Source organism: Adiantum capillus-veneris, chromosome 2 (genome assembly GCF_014529385.1).
Source record: "Adiantum capillus-veneris isolate H3 chromosome 2, ASM1452938v2, whole genome shotgun sequence".
NCBI classification, from domain to species: domain Eukaryota; kingdom Viridiplantae; phylum Streptophyta; class Polypodiopsida; order Polypodiales; family Pteridaceae; genus Adiantum; species Adiantum capillus-veneris.
The window spans coordinates 124,684,478-124,704,967 of NC_140932.1; the positions used below are offsets into that span (position 1 = coordinate 124,684,478).

The 20,490-nt window shown below is 42.5% G+C and overlaps 1 protein-coding gene and 1 pseudogene across 1 annotated transcript; both read left to right on the forward strand.

The window, feature by feature from the left end:
* The first annotated feature begins 1,484 nt into the window (after nt 1–1,484).
* On the forward strand, nt 1,485–4,508 carry LOC147463544 (uncharacterized). The gene has a single exon (XM_086496785.1). The coding sequence runs from the start codon at nt 1,485–1,487 to the stop codon at nt 4,506–4,508; it is 3,024 nt and encodes a 1,007-aa protein (XP_086352911.1).
* Nucleotides 4,509–16,813: 12,305 nt separating this feature from the next.
* Nucleotides 16,814–18,486, forward strand: LOC147463545 (uncharacterized; annotated as a pseudogene).
* Nucleotides 18,487–20,490: the final 2,004 nt, after the last annotated feature.

Genomic DNA, 20,490 nt, shown 5'->3' on the forward strand with positions numbered 1-20,490 from the left:
TACTAGCAACAAATTGACCGCCGTAGCAGTACAACATACTACAGGTGTCTCCGAAGTTAGATCTATCTCAAACAAGCTCCATGCATTGGTAACGACCCATTGGCCCAATAAGGGGATTAATGTCGTTGGAGATGTTCCATTCAGTTCAAAGCAGGGCAACCCTTGCAAGAAGTGAATTATGTAATCTATAGTAATAATCACTTCTTTCTCATTTATAGACTTAGCGGATCTATATTTTGGTGGCTTTGGGAATATTGACTACATTTTGGGGGAGGCTTATGTATGTAGTGGATACCAATTTGCTCACGACTCTTGGTTGTCTTATTTGGATACTACATTCTCAGAGGATCTCCATAATTGTAGTATTTTTGTTGCCACTGTGTCTTTTGGGTCACACCTCCCGTTCCCCGCCCCCCCTCGCCCTCTCTCTCTCTCTCTTTCTCTCTTTCTCTCAAGTTATGTTGCAGTGAAACTCTCTCTCTCCCTCTCTCTCTCTCTCAAGTTATGTTGCAGTGAATCTCTCCTCTCCCTCTCTCTCTCTCTCTCTCTCTCTCTCTCTCTCAAGTTATGTAGCAGTGAATCTCTCTCTCCCTCTCTCCCTCTCTCTCTCTCTCTCTCTCTCTCTCTCACACACACACACACACACACACACACATACACTCACACACACACACAAAGTATTCTAGGTGTGTGCAATGTCTGACTTCTTTCTAGGTATGACAAATGTGAAGCACTTTATAAAGCACAAAAAGTGGGAGAGAGCTTTCTATATAGGATGCCGTCTCTTTGAATGCATTGATTGCCAGGTATGCCCAATTTGGGTAGGGTCAAGAAGCTCTGGGCTATTTTTGGCAGATGCAAAGCGAGAGTGTCTCTCCTAATGTAATCACATGCACACCATTTCCGATGTGGTATTTGCTTTTGATTGCGTAAACTTAATGTACACAACAATCCAAGCCCCAATGCAACTCTACCAACTCAAATGGGGACCTATCACCATGGTAACTCTTCATAATGAAGCACTTCGGGGTTGATTTGGATGCACCTTTGAATCGATCTTGGGCAAAGGTTTCCAATGGTCAATAATGGGTTGACCAATAATGGGTTAACGTGGCGACGCCTCAAGAGTCAGGGGACCTCAGTCGGGCGAGAATCCGGTTGACGTGCAGACTGGCGCGTTGTAACCACAGCGGAAAACTGCCGGCTGAAACTCAAGCCTTAACCGACAATCGTCGGTGGGCTAATCGGATGGACTCGCTCCCCCAACTATATCCTTAGTAGTAGTTAGATGAGATATAGAGAGACAGATATAGAAGTATATAGACATTTACCATGTGGGTTGGCAAGCCTCCTCTCACTGACTCTCTCAAAGAAAGATAGACATAGTTGGGAAATCCTTTCTTCTCCATACTCTCTTCTTCTAATTCTCTAGATACTAACCTGTATATACCTGTGAGTACTTATAAGAGTTATTTTTTGGACAGATGGCTATTGGTCCAAAGGTGTTGTCTCCTGGACATGCAAGACGTAGTAGGATATGTCAAGCCTCTCAAGCTACGCGACGTGCAGCAGCGCGAGATAGAGTTCTACGTTCTCTGGGTGAGATTGATGTGCCTTGCTTGGAAGATTGCCAGCATTTGATAAACGTGAATCGATGCAATGAATTTCCTCAGGGAAGGATTGCATTGGATGTAGATAACGAGTCAATTCTCTCGCAAAGTTATGTAGGGATTGAAGTGGAAGACAATTTGGAAGCCAATAATGGAGATGTTCTTGAGGAGCCTGTAATTGTCTCCAGAGAGGGAGATTACTCCACAGTTGAGACACTTTGCCTATCTATCACCTACTTATATTCTAAGACCACTTCCTTGATGCATATCTCTATGTTGTCTATTTCTCATGAAAAGTGTATTCTTCACAACATAGGCAACTTGGATTTTGCATGTTCGTTTTGTGGTGCTTTAGCTTGGAGAACAGAAGCAAAGACCATTCACACATTTGTGGGGAAGAGTTGTTGCAACTCAGGAAATGTTTCTTTGCCGCCATTAAGTGAACCTCCTTTAGAATTAAGGGAATTGATGCACGGGGGTAATACTAGAAGTAGAAAATTCTTGAAACATATCAGAGCATACAATAGTGTGTTGGAATTTGCTTCTTTGGGAGCTCCTATAGACGAATCTCTCTACCAAAGAAAAGGAATCTATACCTTCAAGGTGCATGGATCTATTTATCATAACATTGGTCCATTGATGCCAGAAGAGCGATCAGGTCAAATCCCTCGCTTTGCTCAGTTGTATTTTTTTGACACTGAGAATGAGTTGCAAAACAAGATGAGTCATGTTTCTAAACTCAAACCAGATGTTTTGGAAAGCTTGCAATCGATGATGCATCGAGTAAATCCGTCTGTTCAAGCTTTTAGGGGGTTTTTTACAATGGTCCAAACTTCCAATATTCCGGAGATTAGGATGGTCATTACTAAGAAGCGTACAAATGGTTGGCAATATGTTGCTCCAACAAGTGTGGAAGTTGCTGCAATCATGCCTGGTCAGGGTGAAGAGAGCAACATTGGCCATCGTGATATTGTGTTGAATCTTTTGGGTGGTGGTCTAAAACGAATCTCAAATTGCCATAGGTCATACATGCCTCTATTATATGTGTTGCTATTTCCAAATGGTGAAGAAGGTTGGAATCCTTACATACCCCAAGTGAACAGAGCGGAAGTAAGCAGAGAGCGAGTAAATGGAACTACAAAGTATATTTCTACAATGGATTTCTACATGTATAGGTTGCAAATTAGAGATGACACGACACAATGTCTTTTACATGGTGGTAGGCTACTGCAAGAATATATTGTTGATGCATATAGTTGTATGGAGGAGTTGAGGCTTTTGTGGGTTCGTAATCATCAAAGTGAACTTCGCAGTGAGGTGTATCAAGGCTTGACAGATATGGTTGGAGCAAGAGATGGAACAAGGAATGATAGAGAACTGTTATTGGGTGCTAATGTTGAAATAAGGGTTGTATTGCCTTCTTCGTATGTTGGTGGCCCTCGCTATATGCACCAACTGTACCACGATGCCATGACAATTGTACGCAAGAGAGGAAAACCTGATCTCTTCATTGCATTCACATGCAATCCTGGATGGAAGGAGATACAGGATGCATTACTGCCTAGACAGACATCCAATGATCGTCCCGATCTTACTGCTTGTGTTTTCTACCATAAGTTCAAGGATTTGATGGGCTTGCTGATTAAGAGAGCTATTTTTGGTAAGGTCATTGGACACATTTCTGTGATTGAGTTCCAAAAGAGAGGCCTTCCTCATGTTCACATTCTATTGATACTTGCATCTGAGCATAAGCCAACAGAGACATTGCATTATGATAAGATTTTGTGTGCGGAGCTTCCTGATAAAGTAATGTTTCCACAGTTGTATGATGTTATCAGTCGGTGTAATGTGCATGGCCCGTGTGGAAACTTGAATAAGAATGCTCCATGTATGAAAGATGGAAAGTGCAGGTATAAATATCCTCGAAGCTTCAGTGCATCGACTACTGTGGCTAGGGATGGATACCCAACGTACATGAGGAGGGATGATGGAAATTACACTGTTCGTAATAAAATGCAAATGAGTAATAAATGGATTGTTCCATACAATCCATTTTTGTCAATAAGGTACAATGCACACATCAATGTGGAGGTTTGCTCCACTATATCCGCTGTGAAATATCTCTACAAGTATGTGTATAAGGGACATGACAGGGCCACTGTTGTTCTACAAGATAGTGAAGGGCTTCTAAATGAAGTTACAAACTATCTTAATGCTCGATATGTATCAGCATCTGAGGCTATCTGGCGTATACTTGGGTTTCACATGCATCAAGAGAAACCTGACATACAACGGCTCCAAGTTCACTTGCCTCATCAAAATCAAGTCATCTTTAGCGACAGAGCGACTGTACAGAGTGTGGTGGAGGGAGATGTCAGCAAAAAGACAACGCTCACTGAGTGGTTTGTTGCAAATCAACAATATCCAGAGGCCAACGATTTGTTGTACATAGACTTCCCAACAAAGTGGGTTTGGAAGCCAGCAAGTAGAACATGGACTCAAAGACAGATTGGTGACGTGATTGGAAGAATGTACCACATTGTTCCCAATGCTGGAGATTTGTACTATTTGCGTATGTTACTCAACATGTGCAAAGGATGTAAGTCTTTTGAGGATATTAGAACCTTCAATGGTGTGGTATATGACACATTTAAAGAAACATGTAATGCAGGAGGATTACTGCAAGTTGATGATGAATGGTTTCTTTGTTTGGAAGAAGCTTCTTTTCAACAAACAGGGCAACAATTGCGCCTCCTGTTTTTAGTCATTTTGGTTTTTTGTGAACCAATACATCCTGGTGCATTGTGGAATCGCTTATGTAAGGAGCTTTCTGAGGACCATGTATATCATGTGAGGGTTCGCACAAATGATGCGAATATCTGTGAACACATGGCATAAAACCAAGCTTTGTCAAGCTTAGAGACAATGCTTCAACACTATGGAAAGAGGCTCTCGGATTATTCTGGAATGCCCCAGGTGGATCACACCTTGCAAATTATGAGTGAGCATGGAGTGCTTGCTGAAGAGTTCATGTATAACAGAGAGGAACAAAGAGTATTGTATGCTCGAATGGAATCATCTTTCAATGTTGGGCAAAGGGAAGCTTACAATCGGGTTTTACAAGCAGCTTCCATGAGCAAAGGGACTGTTTTTTTCTTGGATGGGCCAAGTGGAACAGGAAAGACTTATCTCTACAATGCTTTGCTCTCTCGGATACGCGGAGAGTCCAAAGTTGCTTTGGCATGTGCATTGTCCGGGATTGCAACACAGCTTCTCGACAACGGAAGGACTGCACACTCTAGATTCAAGATCCCTATTGATATAACTTCTGAGTCCACATGTAACATTAAAGTAAACAGCCAGCTTGCTGAGCTGTTGCGAATGAGTTCACTGATCATATGGGATGAAGCCCCCATGGCTCATAGACACGCTTTTGAGGCTCTTGATAAGACACTAAGAGATGTCATGAAAAATGACATGTTGTTTGGTGGAAAGGTTCTCCTCCTTGGTGGTGATTTCAGACAGATATTACCTGTTGTGCGCAAAGGGGGAAGAGAAGACATTGTTAATGCATCTTTGTGCCACTCATACATTTGGCAACGTACAGAAATCATGCATCTAGCACAGAATATGCGAGTGGTCAATTGTTTAAGTAATGTTATTGAAAGAGAGTTTGTGCAATGGACACTTGATATTGGTAATGGCGATGTTTGTGATGGGGACATACTTGATAATGTGGCCCTGCCGGCTTGCATGATGCTACCACAAAATAATTTGCAAGCATTGGTTGCTTGCATATATAGAGACCTTGAAACACAGACTTGCCATGCATCCTTTTTCAAGGATAGAGTAATTTTGACTCCACGGAACAAGGAGGTGGATACTATAAACAATTTGGGCTTGCAGCAATTTCCTGGTACTTATAAGGAATATGTCAGTGCGGACTTAGTGTGTGAATCAAATTGTGATAGCATTTTATTTACAAGTGAGTTTGTAAATAGTTTAGATCTTGGGGGAGGCTTTCCACCGCATGTTTTACAATTGAAACAGAATGCTCTAGTTATGTTGCTTCGCAATTTGGATCCAAGAAGTGGTCTTTGTAATGGGACACGCTTGATTTGTAAGCAGTTCCACAGCAAAGTAATTGAAGCAGAAATCATTACAGGGTCACATGCAGGAAATGCAGTGTTCATTCTAAGGATTGATTTTCTCATGGGATCTAGAGAAGGTCTACCTTTTGATTTGAGACGCCGCCAATTTCCCCTTCGTTGTGCTTTTGGGATGACAATCAACAAGGCGCAAGGCCAAACATTGGGAGTTCTTGGATTGTATCTCCCAACACCTGTTTTCACCCATGGTCAACTGTATGTGGCAATGTCTCGCGTGAGATCCTCTTCTACCATCAAGGTTGTGGTTGGTGATAGTCACTTAACAAGCATTAGTAGACATGGAGATCAAAGAACATACACTTCTAACATTTTCTACAAAGAGGTGTTGCAATTGACCTGCCCCCTGCCACCCCCTTGCCATGGGGTTTAACGTGGCTGGATATGTTTCATCCAATAAAAAAGCACGGTGACTCTCGCAACTATTTCTTTTTCATTTACAAGCTTAGTATCTTCTTATGAAACATGGTGTAGCCTCAAGCAAGGTATATTCGCTGAAACAATTGACTAAGATTTATTAGTGCTGAGAGATTTATGCTTCATGTGCTTTTTTTGATGGATTTCTAATCCTTTATATGTATATGTATATGTATGAATGAAGATGGATCCTAACGCCTCTGTGACTTACACACTAGGGAGACGACCTCGACACGTCCGAGGTAAAATATTGTATATGTGTGTTTGTGACATTTCGATACTTTAAAGAATTTAAATCTCACAGTCAACGATTATGTATTAGATCCACCATTATGGAGGGGTCCAATCACAGCCATGCAGGTGATTCATCTACTCGAGGACTTGGATGTAGCAAGGTAACAATGTTGATGTTGATATAGTAAAGTAATAGCTTTTGTGTATCAAAATATCTATCTATACTAATAGCTTTTTGTTTGTCTATAGATCACAATATTACCCAGAATTCTTAATGGTGGGTATATATCATGCTTCATATGATCCGAGCTTGCTGTGCTACATTCAAGTTGCTATTCAGAGAGGATTCAGAGCATGTGTCACCATTGCAGAGTTAGGCAGAACCCGTCCAATTAATGCTATGTTTGCTCAGAATCTTAGTCTCGGTGCTTGGTTCCTACGTGTTTTTGTGTTAGGATCTCTTCCTCCAGTGACTGGTAGATGTGTTTTAAATCGTGGGCCATGGGTGGTTCCATACCGCAGCAGGGCATGTCGTAGACTACGCTTTTGAGCGTATAAATTTTAAGTCTCTATGCATGTTATATTTTTTGACATGGGAAATATCACTTACTCTATATATGTTAGTGCAAAGTTAGTTTGAAAATATGTTGTGATGACTTTTGTATAGGTTGCTGCATAAAGGTTTTCATGTTGTCCATCTTATAAATTTCAAACACACACAGTACCTCTCTCTCTCTCTCTCTCTCTCTCTCTCTCTCTCTCTCTCTCTCTCTCTCTCTTACCAAGCATGAGAGAGAGAGAGAGAGGAAAGGAGAGAGAGAGAGAGAGAGAGAGAGAGAGAGAGAGCTCTGTCTCTCTCTCTACCTAGAGAAAGAGAGAGAGCCCAAGGCATGGACAACAAAGAGAGAGAGAGAGAGAGAGAGAGAGAGAGAGACAGAGAATCCACCCAGTATGTAGACAAAGGAAATGCTTTAAAAAAAACCAAGGTTTAGTGTAATCCCACCTACAAAATTTGAGATTTACCTCTACATTTTAAATTTGAAGGAGGACTGATGAAAGAGTGCCCTATAGCCATGATGACTACGAGAGAGAGAGAGAGAGAGAGAGAGAGAGAGAGAGAGAGAGAGAGGCACCAAAAGAGGGCGGCTATAATAGATTTCAACTCCTTCGGCGGTGTACACACACACACACACACACACACACACACACACACACAGAAAGAGAGAGACATAAATTTGCCGGCCCTCAAAGAGCTTGAGGGTAATAGAGGCCATTCTTAACAAGCAACAAGGGTAAGTTGGGAGAATCAGAGCCCACAAGAATTTAGAGCAGTGTCACAACCATGCCAGTGCCATTGGGAGAATTTTAATTTGACCTTAAACTGAGAAGATGGCCTCTAAAGATAGCCTCTCTCCGCCTGTATAGCCATAGCCTGAAGGCATTGTGCTTCCTTCCACACGGCCTTGCTACATACAGTTGGTTGTTGGGTACTTTTCCCTCCCAAACTGCCACAGATTCTGCATGTAATCCCCATTATCTAATGTGCTACTACTAGGTACTTTTGCTCCACGGTTGTGACGAGTTGAAGCCATTCTTAACAAGCAAGGGTAAGTTGGTACGGTGGTAAGCATGTGATCAAAGCAAGGCGGGGACATGGTGGTAGCTATGGTGAGCTGCAAATGCGGTAGGTACAAAAAGTGACAAATCTAGAGCATATGAGTAGGCGGATGTTTTTTCATCTAGCAAAGGGCACGGACACAGAGCAAAACTCAAGCAAGAAGAGCGTGGAGGCAATATAGGTATGTTTACGAGGGTGAAAAAGAGATACTATGATAGTCGGACACCACTAGAACTTAAGGGTAAGAGGGGCCATGCCGCCGCCGAAGGCGGCACTGTTTTACTAGTTATCATAGTAATATCTAAGCAGGGCCCCCAATCTTGAAAAAATAAAAATAATTTCCAAACATCTGAAATGCATAAGTGAAAGGGTGAGTTTAGGAAATGAAAAGTTGCCTTCAAAATCAAAAGTAAAAAAAAAGTAAAAAAACTTTTCGTGTTCTAGTGCAGATTGGTATATACATTAGGAACTTAGTTGGAGGATAGTGTAGAAGCATCCTCAGCCCCATTAACCTCCATAACTTCTGAATCTCCTCTCTTTTCATTTTCTAAACTCACCCTTCACTTTTGCACTTAATATGTTTTGAAAGACAATTCATTTTTCCAAGATTGGGGAGACCTAATTCTTCTTCTTATTCTCTCTCTTTTTCTCTCTCTCACACACACACCCCTCCTAAGCACACATGCCCATGTGCACGCAAATATTCAAAAAAGCACACGCACGCCATATGCACCCACCAAAAATAAAAAAACAAAGCAATCAACATCATCGACAAAGAAAAAAAGACGGTCAAGTCATGTGCCATTGACATCGAAACAAGAAAAGACATCGAAGGTATGCCTCGACCGGCTTCGAAAATGACAAACGCGTTACACCGACGCACCTATAGGGCCCGCTATTCGGTGGCATCTCGTCCATGAGGCATTTTTGCAATAATATCCGTAATTTGTCATTACGTTTCCAGTTTCAAGACAACTCTTGTAAAAAATCCCAATTGTAAATTATCACCTCTCTCTAGGTGATGGCCACAAAGGCCACCTAGGAGTTTTCATTTTTTGCAATCCTCCCAAGACAAAGCAAGGGGTCAACCATCTAGGACCCACCGCCTTGCTTTGTCTCTCCTGATTAAGACCCTAACCTAATCAGATTGCCCTAAACCTAAAGCGGCCAACACCTATAAAAAGACACTAAGAGGTCGGGGGGGTGAGCACTTGGTAGCACTTTGGTGGAAGGGATTGGCAGCACTTGTATCAAGAGAGAGGGGATTTAGTATAGCATTTTGGGAATGAGCACTATGTGAAGAATCCATGTCTACACCTTGACTCCAATAGTCGACACACGCTCACGCTAGCAAAAATCTATGTTCTATGAGTCACCTCTAGAGAACGCACTATTAGGCTCACTGTCTCTCTCTATCTCTCTCTGTCACCATCGTTGCCACCTCGCCAAAGATAAGTTTGTTGTAAATATTGCATTAAATCAATTTCCCCTCACACCCCGAGGGGTTTTCATCACCTGCATCTCTCTCTCTCTCTCTCTCTCTCTCTCTCTCTCTCTCTCTCTCTCTCCCCCCTTGGTGTGTAGAGTTTTGTATTATTTCAAATCATTGTTGTTCGCGTCCTAGCCGCTCAAAGCTAGGTGGTGCCCCTTGTTCATTTCACCGTGGTCGGCTCGCCGTGCATCGGCTCCTAGCATTTGAGGTCGTCAGGGTTCGTGTCGCGCTTTGCGCTCGTCAATGTATATTAAAAAGCAAGAAACTGCTGCATCTTTGAGAACACCCTTATAACAGCTAAATTCGCAGAGATAGTCCAAGAAAGCAGGGGGGCGATTATTGCAATTGAGAAGCAAACGACTTCTGGTGAATGGAAGAAGACCTTAGCTAACATACTGGGGTGAAGAGGCGGACTCCTTCCTTTCCTTGGGTGGCTCCCCTATTAGCCGATGTTGCTATCTCCGGTATAGTTGTTATGGCTCGTCTCGAGCATGACAGGAAATTGTAATTTTGGTTGTGTTAATATATTCCACTCACAATTGTGAGTTTTGTAAATAAAAAAAAGGGAACTTATGTACATTAGGAACTTAGTTGGAGGATGGTGTAGAAGCATCCTCAGCCCCTTCAACCTCCACACCTTGTGGATCCCCCCCCCCCCCCCGGAAGTGTGCTACATTGATTATGCAATTTCCCTCTTGAATGACAAGTCGTCTTGAGTTCAACTCTCCTCGTCCAATAGATCTTTAAGGTCTCTTGGGATGGTTTCTTACGACATTAAAACAATCTTCTTCTTCTCCTTCTTCTCTCTCTCTCTCTCTCTCTCTCTCACACACACACACACACACACACACTCACTCACTCACTCACTCACTCACTCACTGCCTAGAGTTTGCAAAATAGAATTTTTTTTGTTTATTTTTTATTGTACTAAAGTTGAAATATTACAGCTCAAAATATAATTAATATTTATTTCCAAAGGATTGAGAAACCTATACATGAAATTATTTGGAGATAAATTAATTGCATTCAAAGATTTTGACTCTAAATTCAGAGAAAGTTATCACCTTATAATTGAATTTGAGAGATAAACTCAAAATTTTATAAGTGGATTTCCACTAAACCTGAATCTTTCTAAAGCGTGACATGGATTTGTGCCTTATTAGTCAAAAAATTTCTCTTTGTCGTACTGTGTGCACTCCCTGCAATGGAACAACTAGCAAGCGGGCAACCTTTTCATATTTTGAGTTGGTGCTAATGAGGACTTTGAAGTGCTCCTTGACCTGATATAGCTTTCTGACTTTAATCGGAGAATAAGTTGTAGTAGAGATGTCTAGCTTTAATGGGAGAATAAGAGGTCATTCAAATCAACAAGGGCGCAGATAGATTCATGATAGACAAAGACAATTGAGAGTTTTACAAGAATCCTTTAACACAACAATTGCCTATTGTTATAACTAGTGCACGAAGTAGTGTCGCCCTAATAATATTAGATGCATCACACAAGAATTTCCTTGCACTTCTCAATGCATGGTTGGCATTAGAATTTCAATGCCGATCCAAACCAAGTTGTATAGTGCAGTGAAGAAAGAAAAAGAGAGATTTCAAGTTTTTGAGCTACCTCTTCGTAATGATGGGTATATTACATTGCAAACAAGCAATGAAGAATAAGATACATGTCTTTGTTGATGCTGATGAGGTGTTATTTGAAGATGACATCCATGGAACAAAGTACAATATCGTGGTGGCTCATGCTTGTACCCATGAGGAAACTCTAGTGGCTAGAAGTAGGCAATGGCCATATGTGACCAATGCTAAGACAATATGGCCCATGTACTCTTAAACTTGAAAGCCCATTTTTTTCAATCCTTTGGGAGTTTCCATGTGTTTAAGGGCTAGCATTAATAGAGGGGGACTAGGTCTAGGCCAAAAGTTGTAGGTTAAATACTTATGACCATTTCATTGCTTTGAATAAGAGCGAAGTGATGAAGGAGCTTGACAATTTAGTGATGCCGATCTGTGATTCTGGGTTTGACAGGACTGCCTGGAAATGGCCCGGAAGAAGTCTCTTAGGGAAACCCCATCCTAAAAGCATTTATCAGACAATGATGCATAAGAAGAATTGGTCTAGCCCCCTAAACAAGCTATGGAAAAAGCAATGGCTGGAGGAAAGGTGGGAGCAAGTATTGGAGTACATATGGAAGCCAAAGGTTCCGCAACACATGAAGGCCTTTCTATGGAAGGTGCTCTACCGACGGGGGTGAAGATTCAGGAAAGAGGGATTGGGTCAGATCGATGCTCAGGGTGCAGGATGGCGACAGAAGATCTAGCCCACCTATTCATGGACTGCCCAACTATTAAAGGCCTTGCAGGGAAAATATGTAAGTGGGTCCAAAGAACATGGAAACTTAGTTTCTTCAAGACTGACCTACTCCTTGGAGGCAAGAATTCAGAAAATCTTGCCCTCCTCGTCAGCACTCAAATCGTCAGATATTTCTTCTTACACAATGTATGGCAGACAAGAAACCGCCGTGTGTTTGAAGGAGGTTCTGAGGTAGCAAGCTTTGCAAAATTGCTCAAGAAAGCAAAGTGCTGATATGGACGCTCGGGTGCAAGCAACACTCGGAGGATTGGTCCAGGACAACTTGTGCCTTGTTGTTAGCAGATGGAATGCCTAGGATGGGGGAAAATGTTGGACATCGGTAGATAAAAGATCTCAAAAGGACAACTTTATGGACCCTTTGTAACAAGGACGAGGCGACAGGTTGGGGGGGCTGCCCTGATGTAAGTATAGTCATGGTTCAACAAGAGCATGACTAGACCTTGTAATTTTTTGGGCTGTTCAATATAATTCACTCAAAATTGTGAGTTTTGCAAAAAAAAGAAGAGCGCCGAAGTGATGAAGCCAAGAATCCATTTTGAATCAAGGGGGAACAGAGTGCCTCCACTTGTGACAAGTTGAATTTCCCAAGATCTTAAGTTGAAGTGCATGGAAAGATCAACGCCCATAAACCAAAGTATCAAATGTGGGGTAATGGCTATGTTGTGGACTCGTGGAGTCTAATGGCTTGTTTGACAGAGCGCTCCACCACCACCTTATTAGGGATGTCTATTGTTGGCCACCACATGGAGTCATCGTGCAGGTTATAATTGTAGTGTTTGCCGACCCATAAGATATGTATACATACTTTGATTATCTTTAAGGGGGAGACGAGAGGCCTCTAGCATGACATATGCAAGGCGGCAAACCTTGGGGGGAGAGAGAGAGAGAGAGAGAGAGAGAGAGAGAGAGAGAGAGAGAGAGAGAAAAGAAGAAGAAGAGAGTTTTAATTAACGTCGTAGAAAACTATCCCAAGAGACCTTAAAGATCTAGCCGACGAGGAGAGTTGAACTCAAGACCTGTCATTCATGAGGGAAATGGCATAACCAATCTACCACACTTGGGGGGAAGAGAGAGACAGAGAGAGAGAGAGGCCTTGGTCTTCAATTGGGCACTCACGTGGGCAAGAGCCTCAACTGCTACCACCAGAATGTAAGGAACCCTGTGGCAAGCTTCTTATGACCATTCTGAAGAGAAGAGAAACCTTTCCCTAACAAACTTAAGTTGAGAATAGATTAATTTACTATCAAACATATCATGCTGTTGTTGTTTATAGAATAAGTTGGCCAACTAAACTTGTGTGCAGTGCGCAGCCCAGCTGAATCAACTCAAGGTAAAGACAATTATTTTGCTTGAGGGGAATAATTAAGGACCTTATCAAGAGGACCCAAGCAGCCATCCACGCAACACTACACACCAAGGTTTTGAAGAAGTCCCCCTTCACAGATCAGATCAGATAGCGCTCTCTCTCTCTCTCTCTCTCTCTCTCTCTCTCTCTCTCTCTCTCTCTCTCTCGGTTTGTGGATTGTCGTGGGTGGCGAGTTCCCCGCCTACCTCACTTATTTACAGTATGTACGGGACGTCGAGGGGCCTCCTTGCTGCCAAAACCGCAGGCGCAGAGCCATGCGAGCAAGCCTAGGAAAATGCGTTTTTTTACGTCCCCCCTCTTCATCATTTTTTTCATAAACGCTGGCTTCCACGCCCCCCCTTTTTTAGGGATGCCCCAGCCCACCCCTTCCCATGTGGGGCAATTTATTACTTTTTGCATTCTCCGAAAGCCCTTGCCCTTCCAATTTTTAAGATTTTATGATTTGGGTTGACTGGTGCGCACCATTCTGCTAATATGTTTATGATTTTTCTTCCATTTCACCTTAGCCCACATTTTCACCCACCCATGAAAACCGAGCAAAACACCCAAGACGGGTGAAATGCCCAGCAAAACAAAACCATGCGTGCCCCAAGTCCACTAAAACTCGAGATCCACCGACGAATGTCCCTAGGCTATATGGAATTTTCTCGGCTTGAGCATAGGCCAAGCTGCAACCGTCTTGAATTCGCACTATTACGTGAGACGCCATTTTGTAGTTTGCGCAATGTTGCCCACGTCTCTCATCAACACGTGTAGTTTTTGTGCATGCCAACCTTAGATCAAAATGCCACATTGTAGGTCACGTTTCTGGGCACATAAGATGCATCCATTTTGGTGAATGTCAACAAACCTAGTTCAGCGCACTTCCTAGTTCCTGTGTTGTTATATTTAAGCAGTTACTTGAATCGAGGTCATATTGGCAAATGGCACCCTCGACACTCCACTACACGTGCTCATTTATTATAAAGGAGGGACAATATGGTCGTGTATAATTTTTGGGGGAAATTTTCTTAAACCATAAAAATAAGTTGCCAAATAATGCAATAAATTTGCACATGCACATTGCCTTCCTCACCTTACCTTTTACATGTCCAACAACTTCCATGAACCATAGTATGCAAGATCCAAAATGAAATTCATCTGCGGAGTTGTGAATTAATGGTACATCGCATACATATTTTGCGATCCATTGTTTAGTGGTTTGCAATGATGGTTGGTTAAAGTAAATTCCCTAGAGTAGCTACCCAACATATGAACTACCAAGTAATGGTGGCTTGATGTTTTACAAAGTACCCTAAATCCAAAATTTGTTCTCAGGATGTCGAAGCCTTGTAGTGCCCATCTCCTCCACCAATGTGGTGTGCATATGGGGGATGCAAGATAGGACCAAACTGAGCATGTCTCATGCAAGCAAGAGAACCTTGCTATAGTATGACTAGGTAGTTACATATGAACATTCACACCATGGTTATCTGGTCACCACCTCTAGGGACAAGATTTTCAATGGCAAAGAGATCCCTCTTGCAATCTCTTGCACCCAATGGTGTATTCTTCATGTGGAATATTGTGTCCTCAACGTTTTTTATTGCTAAATCATTTGCGTCCATTGCAGTGTTTTCTTCTTAGAGGACACTCATGGATTGACGAACTTGTCCCTCAATAGTGTACAATTGAGTAGACATTGCATGACGTTCGTGTATGAGTGAAACTAGGTGAGAACATCCATTGGGTGAAACATTTGTCGCAGCCCAAGAGACTTTGATTAGTAGAGGATGATTATTTTATGATCTAGAGGGAATGAGCCATCATGATCTTTGAGCAAGTGTATGAGACCAAAATTCTTGTAAATCCATGCAAACATAGCTTTGAGTTAAAAAAAATATTGTCAAAAATATAGAGATACAATAGTGAATCCCTCTCAAGTGTCGAAAAAGAGATATAATCAGATGTCATCATGTGCAAGTCATAGATCTAGATCATAAAACCGGCTTATGGGCGCATGTGGTACTTGGGCGTTGGTTGTGATGCCCTGGCTCGGTTGGAGCATCGGTTGGAGCAGGGCTGCTTTTTGTATATTTTTTTGTATTAATTTAGCTACTCACAATTTGTGAGTTATGCAAGGAAAAAGAAAACGAAAACATAAAGGTGATGGGTGAATAAAGAGCATCCGTAATTAGGTGCCACAAATGTAGCTTATATCAATTTTTTTCTCAATTGCTTTGAACTTCATTCCACAGCAAAGTTTCCATCACACTTTTTGGTGTTTGTAGGAAATTGTCTTTATATTTATGTGCCTTGCACATCTACTCAAAGAATAAAAAAACTTACCTTGAATAGGCACATGCTCTGCCTCCTTTTTTTACTTAAAAAGGGATGTCTCATTCCTTGTGCAATCTGAACGATGTCCTAGAATCTAGATGTCTGTAGGTGTCCGCTTCTTCTACACCACTAGATAATTTTGGTAGCATCCAAGTCAAAAAAAAAAAAAAAAAAACCAATTGTTACTTCACTTTGATTCAGGGAATCAAAGCCAAAGAAAAAATACCAATTGTAACTTCATTTCGATTTGGAGTTGGCATTTAGCAACTTGGATTTTCTTGCAGAGTGCCATATGGTAACACAATTTTCACATGCCGTCTACGTTTATATATCTAAAGTGAAAATTATAACTATTACCCACCATAAACATCCTTTGTACAAAAACTCTACCACATCCCCTTAATTTGGTCCTTTCCTCCGAATCAAACGCCCTTGTTTACCTTACCCCACCCAAATTCAATATCTACAATATAGTCAACCGAGTCCAACAAGTTTGTACGAGGCTTTCGAGTCACTGGGAGGAGCCTGCTAGCTTCTCGGCATCCTCATCCACCCGCCTGCTACATACATGCAACCCCACATCAACCAACAGCTTGCCACCACTGACTGTAGCAGCTGCTCTGTATCCTTTAAGGGGATAGTAAAGTTGGTGTTGAACACGTCACTAAATAGTGCGTTAGACTTGTGCGTGGTGGTGCTATTCATGAGCATGGCCAACACCACAATCCAGTATGGATCAATTCACGTACCTAGCTAGTGCTTAGTTAGCTCTCACACCTGCTTGTGGCCTTAAACATGACTCGATAGAATATCCTTGAAAGGAAAGGAAAGGGCTACTTGAAATAGCTACCAGTAGGTGCCCAAAACGGGTTTTTCCTGCTGGGATTAGTGCGAATCTCTGTAGATGCGAACCAAACTTCAGGAACCAAATCGGAGGCGAGCCTGGCGGTCTGGCGTGTGTCAGGACAGCTGGCGGCACTTACTAGTCGACAAGAACGCATGTGTTTGGCTATTTTGTGAGATGCTGGATCTTTTTACTCAATTGTGGCGACGTGGTTCAGTCCGTTTTCGCTGCGCACGCAAGCTACCGCGCTAAATCTAACCGGGTGCAGGTAACATTGCTGTACTTTTTGTTTTATGGTGTCGATTGTCTGGTGAGTTCATGTCAACAGGCTAAGAGCGTCCTGTATTGTGCTGCATCTTGTTGTTTCATGCAAAGGCCTATGGTTCGCCTCAAGGCAGAGGCCCGGTGCAAACAGCTTGCAACTAAGGGGAATGTAGAGGGCTGATGCTGCAGGGGGCACGGAAATGAGGGGAATGTGGAGGCCTACCGTGCTCCCTGCCTCCCTGCTGTTGCAGGGAGCACGCAAGTGAGGGGAATGTGGAGGCCCGCTGCAGACAGGATGCAACTAAGGGAAATGTAACAAAATAACGAAAAAGGCAGTCATTGCCAGCTGGTACTAGCAAGACCGAGAAGCCGAAAAGCTGTAGGGTTATGGAGGTTAGTGTCACGGTATCTATAGGGGGTTGTGATATTGATGTAGCTTTGTTAGCTTCTATGCATGCATTCCTCGAAAGGGAGACAATTGCTGGTCTTTGTGTTGTTGAAAGAGGCGGCACTCTTTTTCACTTGCACTTCTAGATGGTAATGCGGCTTTGGACTAGCTCCTTGGTCGCATCAAATAGGAAAGTGAAACAGTACTTGGGCTGGGATAAGGCTTTGCCTACTGGTGGGATGGTGCTTTGCCGTGCTTTGAAACAGCGTAATATGCATACCTTTGAGGGTATGCTCGGCTACTGCTTGAAGGACCAAGACCAGCCATATTTTCGAGTCGTGATGCACAATATTGATGCAGACGAGATTAACAAGGGAATAGAGTTGTACAGCTTGTATGGCGGTGATGACTTGAAGAAAAAAGTCTGTTTGACGCCTGCAAATATATTTGATAGGACATATATGTTTTGGAAGTTTAGATTGGGACATCCATTAGGAAACGATTTCTTGTCTACTTTGCACAAGATGCTAAAAACTGGGAAATATTATCCGTCGTCGGCGTGGGTGACACCTTACCAAGGCCGGGGGATGCAATTAGGCAAGACGAAAGCTCTTTGGAGATGCATGGTTTATCCATCAACCACAACCTACCAAGATGTCGCTAGTATCTTCATCAACAACGATGAGCATAGTACAACTCACCCATGTGCCGACTGGTTCCACTCCCGCCGGCAAGGAATTGAGAGGTATGGTCATCAATATGCATAGGAATGATTTTGATTTTGCACTTTGCTAACTATCAAACATCTTCTCAACAGTCCAGCGAGCGTGCGAACTAATCACAAAGATGACTATAGTGAACAAAACGGAGCGAGTCCGCAAATAGGCGATGAGTACATCCCGTTGGTGCATAGTGTTGGCGTGACAACAGTTGCATGACAGAATGTATTGCTAGTTTATTCTAATTGCTTCTATTTCTTGCATGTGGTGAGACTAAAAGTTTCTATTCTGTGAATGCATGGTAAAATGGACCAGATGAACTTGGTGGACTCAATGACAGAGACGCAAGTAGACGAGTCGTTGGATGAAATTCAAGATCCACGATTGGACAAGGTCGAGGAGATGGTGACAGAAATTTTGCACGAGGTCTCGAGGAATCAACCGGAGGGTTATCGAGCTCTTCGATCTGATGTCCTGGATACAATAGATAGATTAAAAGACGCAATCGATGAACGTGAAACAAGTGTCGCTGATATACAGGTTTCCAAGCTAGAGGAACAAATCGCAATGCTGCGTACTGAAGTGTCAAAGTTGAAAAAACAGCTCAGCAAGCTGAATGCACTGCTATGCAGGCTTGCGAACCTTCTAAACAGACATCTTGTCGACTAGATTGTCAATATCTGCTGGTCTTTTTGTGAGGACAATCTAGACGGCTCCTGGGTTTTTTTGTTGGTGTAGATTGTAAATATTTGCTGCCGTTTCTGTGAGGACAATATGGACAGCTGTTGGGTTTTTTTTCTCTGCACCCATTTTGGTTATTTACTCCCAGCACGTATTCCTGACCTTCTGTAATTATGGACCTGATAACAGAATTCTGACAATCATCTCGAGTACCAGCTCCATTATGTTGATGCAATTTTTTGATTGTGTTTAAAATTGATATCAATGTAACAAAACGTTATGGTTGTGTCTTTTGTAATGTTGAGATACGTTTTCTATGCAAAGAAGCTCGTACGATTTGTTGATTATGTTCGGAATTGTCGTTGACGTGACAAATCATTATGCTTTTGTCTTTTGTGATCTCGACATATGCTTTGTACGTGAACAAGCCCAAGCTATGCATTTCCTCTAAACTCACTAAGAAAACATGGAATCTTGCTAATTAATTAATCTAAGAGTAACATATAGCCAATAGTAGTAGTAGTAGTAGTAGTAGTAGTAGTAGGAGGAGGAGGAGGAGGTAGTAGTAGTAGTAGTAGTAGTGGTAGTACAAGCTATTTCAAGCATGAGCTTTGTGAATAAGCATATAACCTGGCATTTAACCTTTCAAATCAAACAAGTAGGGACCACTAATCTCGAAAAAATAAAATCTTTGTCAACCATCTCAAATGCCATAAGTGAAGTATGTGACCCTAATTTTGCAAGCACTTCGAATTAGGGGGAATCTGAGGAGATCCGCTCCTTTGGAAAAGGCAAGTGTGTCCAAACTTCAAAGTGAAGACAAAAAGGAGTCGACAGGTCGCTGTCATGGAGTGCAGACGTCGTGTTAAGGTTTTTTTTTAATCCTGATTAAATTGTCAAGATTTTCCTGGGTGATGTAGATGGCGGACATGCAAGGAGAGGAGACGAGTCAAAGTAGTGCAGGCAGGTCGCAGACATATTGGCGAGGCGCAACAACACCAAGGAGGGAGTGGAATTGCGGTGACTGGCCTCTCTCTCTCTCTCTCTCTCTCTCTCTCTCTCTCTCTCTCTCTCTCTCTCTCTCTCTCTCTGTGCATCAATGATGTGATCTGAGCTGCGAACACAGAATTGTGTGTGTGGAGGGAGGAAAGTAAGGGTACACCATGAGATAAGGAGGCAGGTGGGAAGGGTCGCTCGCTAAACAGAGTTAGTCGGTGATCAGGCGGCGGAACCGTGACAGCGAAGGCAGAAAGGAGCAAAGACTGAGCATGTTCTTTGTGTCAGCATGAACACTGACGATCGCATTGTGCGTCAAGCGCAGCAAGACGAACCAGTGGGGGGGGGGGGGGGGGGAGAGAGAGAGAGAGAGAGAGAGAGAGAGAGAGAGAGAGAGAGATTTCCACTGTCGCACACGCTCAAGGTGATGGATGCAGTTGAGAAAAGGCGAAACGTGCATTCGAGGGTTCGCAAATTGTCGTCGCAAGAGGCAGGCAGACGGAGAGGAATGCCGATGGAGGGGAAACACAATAGTGGAAGGAGGGGAGGCAGTGGCCGATTTTCCTTCTGCCATGGTGGTGCGAGGTGTATGAGAACGGTTGAAGTCCTCAATTTTCCTTTTGCAAGAGAGAGGGGGCGGGGGAATCTTGGCCGCTAATTAATTAATGGGTTCAACATTGACCAAATATGCATACTGGTTTTAATTTAGGAAATGAAAAGATCCATGAGCCTGGGAAAGTAAAGACTTTTTGTGTCCATATAAAGAAAAAGGAGATAGTCGAGTGCACATTCATTCATTTGTGTTTTTCTTTTGCTTATTTTTTCTTTAATGTTTTCTTCTCTTTTTTCTTTTCAAAACTCACAGATGTGAATGTGTTGATATTAATAAAATAGAGAAATACAAACATTCCCTACTGCTCATTCGAGCTAGGGCTATTGACAAATCATTGAGGACATAGGGAGCATAAATCACTACAACGTTATCAATGCCTTATA

Coding starts and splice junctions, on each gene's coding strand:
- LOC147463544 (XM_086496785.1), top strand. CDS start 1,485: ATGGCTATTGGTCCAAAGGTGTTGTCTCCTGGACATGCAAGACGTAGT.